An 8,558-nucleotide genomic window follows, 5' to 3' on the forward strand; every position below is an offset into this window, starting at 1 on the left:
TACACATTGTCACAATGCAGTCAGACAAGTACTGTTCTCCTGGCAACCACCAAACCCAGAGTCATCCATTGGATTGCCAGACGGAGAAGCGTGATTCGTCACTCCAGAGAACACGTCTCCAGAGCTCTAGAGTCCAGTGGTGGCGCTTCTGGCCATACACCACTGCATTGGACGCTTTGCATTGCGCTTGGTGATGTATGGCTTGGATGCAGCTGCTCAGCCATGGAAACCCATTTCATGAAGCTCTCTACGCTGTTCTTGAGCTGATCTGAAGGCCACATGAAGTTTGGAGGTCTGTAGCGATTGACTCTGCAGAAAGTTGGCGACATCTGCGCACTATGCCCCTCAGCATCCGCTGACCACTCTGTCATTTTACATGGCCGACCACTTTGTGGCCGAGTTGCTGTCGTTCCCAATCGCTTCTACTTTATTATAATCCCACTGACAGTTGACTGGAATATTTAGTAGTGAGGAAATTTCACACATTCACAAGTGGACTTGTTGCACAGGTGGCATCCAATCATGGTACCACGCTGGAATTCTCTGAGCTCCTGAGAGTGACCCATTCTTTCACTAATGTCTGTAGAAGCAGTCTGCAGGCCTAGGGGCTTGGGTTTATTCACCTGTGGCCATGGAAGTGATTAGAACACCTAAATTCAATGATTTGGATGGGTGAGTGAATACTTTTGGAAATGTAGTGTATGAGCTTTCAGATGAACAGATGACTGGATATGGGCCTAAAATTTAATTAGAATTTTACACCTTAAGCTACAGATGGACCCTTGGGGAAAGATTAAACCTGTTTCTTGGCTACAGCTGATTGATAATTGTGGTTTCTCTTAAGCACAGGACGAGTCTCAGTTGTCACCGATAACCAAGAGTTTCAAGGCAGTTATTTTCAGTGCTGGACACTTCAGCTCTGATGTTATTAATGATTATATGGCCTGTTTCACTTCTGGCCATTTTAATCCACAATTACTGTTTGTTTGCTGAATTTAACATTGGGGAAAAATAAAACATGCAAAATGTTACTTATGCAAAAGTTATGGAACCTTTAATATTTAAAATTTGCCAATATGATAAACTCAACGAGTAAATAGAAATTGGCAACAGAAAAATGGCACATTTAAGTGTGTCTTCTGTAGAGGACGTGTTAACTTACTTTCACTTAGGAAACCAATAAAATGTCATTTGACCTGGGGTGTCCAAACTTTTGCATGATGCATCATCAGTGGTGGGGATTGTATACTCCATGTGTGATCCTGCATCACCACCTGCTGGCCTGCATCTGTCTGGAAAGCATTTAACACTGAAAGAAGTACATGGTTATTACCATAGTGAGTCGATTTCCTGGACCCAGATTAAGCCTACACTGATGAAAAATGTGGTTCTTCAAGGTTTCTTTAGTAATGAAAATGGTTCTATATAGAACCATGAACATTAAAAGAACCCTTGGCATGGGTAAAGGGTCCTTCAGAAAGGTTCCTTTTTTAAAGGGGTTCTATACAGTACTAAAAAGGGTCTTTTATTGCTACAGGCCTGACAGGCCTCGAGTGGGTTACACACAGCAGTGCATCACTGCTGGACTAAGAATAGCCCACCAACCAAAAATATCTAGCCACTGATGGAGGACTAGAGGATGACTAGTACAAACTGTGCAGCAACTGATATTGGCTATTATCTCTGACTTTACATCCACAAGGCGGACGTGGTGGGGGGGGCGTTGTCTAATAAAGTGGACAGAGAGTGGACAGTGTTTAAAACTCCACTCATACCAGCACAACACACACTAACACACTAACACCACGTCAGTGTCACACTGCAGTGCTGAGAATGATCCACCACCCAAATAGTATCTGCTCTGTGGGGGTCCTGTGGGGGTCCTGACCACTGAACAACAGGGTAACAAAGTATGCAGAGAAACAGATGGACTACAGTCTGTATCTGTAGAACCATAAAGTGCACCTATATGGTAAGTGGAGCTGATCAAATGGGCAGGGGAGCAACCAGGGGGTGGTTTTATTGCTGTGGCTGATCGGTGTGCATAACAATAGCAACACTCGGCCATCAAGTGATCAGTCGGCCTGTATTTTGAAGGCGCTCCAAGCGGCCATGTTGGGCGTCCCATAATGTGGCTGGTTTCATTTACAGAGAAACGAAGGCAGGTCCTCCTGTAGGTCCTGAAGGCAGCTGCAGCAGCGGAGCGCCTGCAAGAGCCGAGGACGAAAATGTCGAGCTACTCGAGCTATTCCAGGGTGATTCATCACGCCACGAGTATATTATGCAGCCATAAAGGCTCCATGGACTTGGCGCAGCTGCACAGGAAGGTCTTCCAGCGCTTCGACATCAGCGACGAAGATTTTTGGTACATCGTGAAAAAATGCCCGAGGTTCGCTGTCGTTGTCCGGAACGAGCAGACGGCGGAGACCGGGGAGGCTGGCTGCACTATAGTGGCCAAAACGTCCCTCCGCCTGTGTAAGAACTACGCCAAGCAGGAGTGCTCCGGCTGTCAGGACCTGCATTTGTGCAAGTATTTCGTTTACGGCAACTGCAGATATGGAAAAGGAAGGTGAGAGCCCAGTCAGCTTCTTGTTCCTGTTTTCCCGTTCCACCTTAAATGGTTACATGTAAACTGCTGCACCATTTAAGGTGGAACCGACCCCCAGCCTCATCAGGCTTTCCTGCTGTTCTTTAGTCCAAGTGGCTGTTGTTCACCTCTTTCTAGAAGACAAATGGTTCACATTAAATACGTAAATCCTAAACAGCAACACTAGAAATAAGTGGCCTTGTTTTTTTCTCCGTGTTGCAACACATTACATCTCATTTCAGTCCATTGTGAGTAAAAGTGAGACGTTTTAAAATTTATCAGGGAAAATCACATTTGTGTATTTTTTTTTTAAAGAAAACGGTTTAGTGTATTATATAAGCATCAAACTATACAATGTCTGGCTTTTTTTAGACAAGTTATGGTAAATAAAATAAAAAAAAAATAAAAACACATTTAGATATTAAACCTGAGGCACTTTGGCCCCGCCCATTCGTCCTGCAGTCAGTCCAGTTAGCTTAGCTTTGATATTGTTCATCTGTTTCTCAGAAATAAATGGTTCGCACCAAATACAGAAATCATGACAAACAGTAAGAGTAGAACTAATTGGCCTTTTGTCTGAGGCAGGGTTTTTTTTCCATGTTACAACGCATTACACCTCATTATAACCTCTCTGTCCATTACGAATTGAAGTGAGACCGGTCATATGGAAATGAAGCTGTTGTTTGTGTGATGTCATGTAAGCCAACCCACATTTACATATTAATCCTATGGCAGTTCAGCCCCGCCCACTCACGCTGACGTTCTAAGGAATATTTGAGCCTGGATTGTTTGAATGAGGTGTGATACAGGGCAGAACAGAGATCATTTGAATAAATGTTTATATTAAATCAGTCTTAAAGGCACAGTAACAAAAAAAAAAAACAGTGTCATTGTAAGGCATAAAAAAAGGATGGAATGGTCATGTGAAAATGATTTTTGACTCTTTCTGGTACATAAGCCCACACAAGCATTATAAGTGGACGTCAGGGGAAAAGGTTAAATATAAGAGGGTAGATTAAGAGCCCTGTAATTTAATATTATGCTTTGTAGACAGAAACAATCATAATTCAACCTTCACAACGTTGAATCGTAGCTGGAATGCTCTTCAATCTAAGAATTTGATTGGTCCGAAATTATTTGAGTGGTTGTGTTCTGTTTTATATATATATATATATATATATATATATATATATATATATATATATATATATATATATATATATGGGTACCATTTTGCCTTGCATGCATTTTACAAATACATTTTGGGCAAAAAGCATATCACAAAACTCATTGTCGAACAAAGTCTCAGCCATCAGGCAAAGTATTCATAGCCATTTCATATAATAACATTCTGTGAGGGAGATTTTAGACATGGATGTCTGGTTCCCAGCATCACCACTGTGAAGAATTTGAACTCCATTAGTTTCTCTAGAATGGAGCATTTCACGCCAAATCACTCTAAATGACTGTTTATATCTCAAAAATGCAATGAAGAAATTTGAAACATAATTAAAAGAAATGAATAAGATCATATTTATTATACGTCAACTTTCCAGGTTTAGCATAGTGCACATTTGTAGGTGATCTGTTGTAATGACAGCTGCCGCATGTGTTTGTGTTTTGGTCACTTAGGAAGGAGTGCAGGTTCTCTCATAATATTCAGTCAGAGCACAATTCTCCCCTCCTCCGGGAGTGCACCCTTCATGAACTTCACGAGGAAGACCTCTTCCTCCTCCTCCTACAGAATGACCCCTCGCTACTGCCTGAGGTGAGGGCACACGTCCGTCGGCATGCACCTGTGTTAACACATACGCTCAGCAAACACTCTGTTAGCCACCAATCATATGGGCTGCTACACCCTGTAAGGCCAGTTTTTAGGTTTCTGTTTTGACATCACTGTTGACCTCAGAAGATAGTTGACTCACTGGAGCTGTTCAGAAGTGCCCAGTCAGGTACAGGGCCATAAACAAAAATGTATAACGCAAAGTGGTGTGCAGCCGAAAGGGAAAATCTCATTTGTTAGTGACATTTTTATTTTCCTGTTGTCTTTTCAGCTTTTACTGAAGTTCTTAAATTGTTGCCATTATTTTGAGGGGTCCAAGCACCAAATCCTTCATGAGGATCCTTACTGTATTTGCGCGGACTTGGTCAATAAGTACAACACCAATTCCAATGAAGTTGGGACGTTGTGTAAAACAAATAAAAATAGAATATGTTGATTTTGCAAATCCTTTTCAACCTATATTCAATTGAATACACTACAAAGACAAGATATTTAATGTTAAAACGCATAAACTTTATTGTTTTTTTGCAAATATTCACTCATTTTGAGTTTGATGCCTGCAACACATTCCAAAGAAGTTGGGACAGGGGCGTGTTTACCACTGTGTTACATCACCTTTCCAGTGCTGCTGATTTCAAGACTTGTACTAAACTAAAATTCTTCAGAAGCTAAAAACGGAGGGGACTCCTGAGCCAAGTTCGATCCCCGGTGATGCTAAAGTCATCTGTGTCTGGGAGTCCGAGAGAGTACAATATTCCTCATTCTCTCTGGGTGGGTAGGATGTCCCTTTTCCTAGGTTTATCCAATTGTCTGCAGGAGCCTGAACCTCAGAAAATATATATAAAAAAAATTACATGTGTAAGCAGTGGTCACTACATGCCAGTCATTCCTTCTGAATTAGAGCATTGTTAACTAAAGAAGGTGTAACTTATGAAGACTTTGTCTAAATCTAATGAAATTTGATAGTCTTGTGTGTCAAAAGACTACCTCGTCTTGAGGTGCTTTTTTGTAGGTGCTAGTAGGGGACACTATAAAAGCTAAGTAGCTTTTTCTCGCTATCTTGTCAGCAGGCATTTGACAGTCTTAATCTTGACCAGTCATCATGAAACTTTTGTGTCTATTTAGGCACACTTAATTATCCTGTGAAGTTTTGAAACAATGATCCACTGGGGGTACTACTTAATTGCCCCTCAATTTTCCTTCATACATTTTCACTTGAGAACATGAAACTGGATTCAATAATGCAGTTTAGTGAGCCTAATAACTTTGCAATTACAAGTGTTTTCATGAAATGTGTTGTCAGAAATTGTTTGAGAACAGCCTCTTTTGAATTACACTTAGAATTTTGATTTCGATAATTTCTAAATTGATTTTGAAATAATCTCTAATATCTGTAGATAAATAAGTGAAAAGAAAACATTGCATTTTTTTGTCCACCATAGTCACCACATATTAATTAATCATTGCAGCCTGAATTAAATTACTAAATCTCAAGTTTCATCAGCTCAAGTTGTTGAGGTTCAAGTGAGACATGAAAATTTGACCCAGTCAGGCCTTCAGGGACACACAATGACACATAAAATAATTACAAAATTCAGTTGCTAATGTTTTCTAATGTGTCTAATTTGATTCAGTTTTTAGCTGAACAACTTTGCAATTACAGGTTATGTCAGAAATTGGGATGCTTGTCTGTCACTTGTTCATTAAAAGTCTTAGTATACCAAGGTCAAAGTCAATCTGTACTAAACATGATCAATAATTATAACGTATGAAGGTCTTTTGATAAAGTCTGACTACTTGTCATGTGTCCTCCCCCAGACTGACATTAGACCTCATTGAGCTGATCAGTGCTTGGACCCCGCAGATTGCCACTTGCGACTATAAATGTGTTCATTTAAACATACTGTAATCGTTCCCATTTCTGCACTGTATTTAGAAACAGGTCTTTTAATGAAATGTAGCAATGAAACTGATGCAAATTGTGAAGAATAGCAGCCATGTTACAGTCAGGCAGCTAGCTTCTGAGTGCAACAGCAATGTTAGTAGTTCTTAAAGGGAAATTCCACTGACTTTTGAAAATTTCTCCATAATTCAGTGGTTGAGATGTAAACAAAGTCATTCAGAGTGGTTTAAGGCGAAATGGTTCATTGTAGAGAAATTTACTGACTCTGATGTCTTTACAGTGGTATGATGGTGATATGGAACAGGAGTCATGATGTCCATAATGCGGATATAGATGTTTATTTCCTCTCCAAAACCACATGGTTGGTCTCCCTTCTCAGAACTATTGTAAAATAGGCAATTCTTTTAGAACATTAAACACTGCACATCTGGCTCCTATCTTTACCATTGTGAAAAGTTCTGTCTTGGTATGTTTCTCTAGAAAGGAGCATTTCACACCAAACCACTCTAAATGACACTGTTGACATTTTAACTGTTTCATTTTGCAGAATTGGAAAAATCAGTAGAATTTCCATTTGATTTGTATATTAGCCTGTTAGGCACACCTGTAAGGCAGGTCAGCCTAATATAGAGACACAGGAGTTTCTTTAATAGCTCCAGAGTATTAGTCAGACAGTTGTCCACAACATATTCTCCCCAGTGTAGAACGTACATTGTCATTGGTGATATTGTTGTTTAATTTTTGCATTTATTCTCTTTTTTGTGTCTGACCTTTTTATTTACCTAATATTTAAGTTTCATTTCAAGCTGGGATATTTCTGCATTCTAGGTACTGCTCCTGCTGTTTGAAACTCTCCTCTGCATTTTGTCTCAGTGCGCTCAGATGACAAATATTTTTCCATTAAAGTTTTGTAGCATTTACATGCATATTTAGCATGTTTAGCCTTTGTGTGGAGCTGGCGCGGCTGTATGAGTCTAAAGAAACCTCAGATGCTTTAATGAAAGAAGATGTCCAAGTTACTGTGTAGATCAGCCAGGATTGGAAAAGGGTGCAGCCACCAAGTTGTCTGGCTGAATTAAATCTAGTAGTAGTTTGTAGTTACAGTGACATTTGATGAATTAAAAAAAAAAAGACAAAAAGAAAGAAGGAAAGAAAATGAAGGAAAACAAAACCAAGGTGTGTGCAAGAGAAAGAAGGTCTGTTGTCCTCTTGGATGAAGAGTTGCAGATGAACGGATGTTGGTGGATGTTTCAAAGTGAAGGAGCTTCACCCTGGGGAATGAGTGGGAGTTCACACTCGACGTTTAAAAAAAAAAGAAAAAAAAGAAACAAGAACAAAACACTAAAAAAGAAGAAAAAAAAAAACAAAAAGAAAAAAAAAACCTGTTGATGTCTTAATTTTTCGAGAGGAAAGGCCTGTAAGTCTTGAGGTAAAGTAGAACACTCTGGTTTGAGGTTTGGAAAGAATTTGAGCGAATGAGAAATTGTCTAATAGTTGTGAGCCTTATGCTTTTGCCTTTACACTTGGTATGTGTATGTATGGGTGTGAATGGGGGTGCATGTGTGCGTGGTTTTTTTTTTTTTTTTTTTTCTTTCTGTCTTTTTCCTGTTCTTTATTTTCCATTGCAAATATCATGACGCTTCACCAAACTGCTGGGCTATGTCCATGTGCAGGTGTGCTCTCACTACAATAAAGGTTCGGGGCTGTTCGGGGCCTGCACCTTTAAGGAGCGCTGCACTAAGGTGCACATTTGTCAGCACTTTGTGCAGGACGACTGCATCTTCGGCGCCAAATGCAAGAGGCTCCACAGCGTAGACGAGTACAGCCGCAGGATGCTGGAGGAAAGGGGACTCAGCAGTGACATCATCCTGGACCTGCCTTACCTGTACCAGAATGTCTACCACCTCAACTCCCATGGACTGGACAGGGGTAGGTCATGGAATGTTGTTTCATTACACAAGTAGGTAAATGTTGACCCACAACTTCTCTGAATAAGATTGCTCATCTGGGATTAGATAGATTGAATAATCTATGGTTGGTTGAAAAATGTGTACAGTAGATTGAAAATAGAAAAATTGCAGACCTGCAAATGAAGTCCACACATAGTACCGTGCAAAGGTCAGAGATCACCCTTCATTTATTTTCGGTCAGACATCAAAATTAATGAAATGTTTGTAATGTATGTAATTAAATGTTTAAGATGCACACAAAGTCATTCAGAGTGGTTTGGTGTGAAATGCTCCATTTCAGAGAAACTTGGAGTCAGAATTGTTCACAGTGGTGGT

General features: G+C 40.1%; 1 protein-coding gene across 1 annotated transcript in view; it reads left to right on the forward strand.

Moving 5' to 3' along the window:
• The first annotated feature begins 2,068 nt into the window (after positions 1–2,068).
• parp12b (poly (ADP-ribose) polymerase family, member 12b) overlaps positions 2,069–8,558 on the forward strand; it is a 14,390-nt gene continuing 7,900 nt past the window's right edge. The window contains exons 1-3 of the mRNA XM_017698958.2: positions 2,069–2,569; positions 4,220–4,355; positions 7,947–8,202. Coding sequence (XP_017554447.1) covers positions 2,229–2,569; positions 4,220–4,355; positions 7,947–8,202 — 733 coding nt within the window. The 5' untranslated portion in view covers positions 2,069–2,228. The remainder of the gene's footprint in view (positions 2,570–4,219; positions 4,356–7,946; positions 8,203–8,558) is intronic.

This window comes from Pygocentrus nattereri, chromosome 1 (assembly GCF_015220715.1).
Source record: "Pygocentrus nattereri isolate fPygNat1 chromosome 1, fPygNat1.pri, whole genome shotgun sequence".
In the NCBI taxonomy this organism is placed as follows: Eukaryota; Metazoa; Chordata; class Actinopteri; order Characiformes; family Serrasalmidae; genus Pygocentrus; species Pygocentrus nattereri.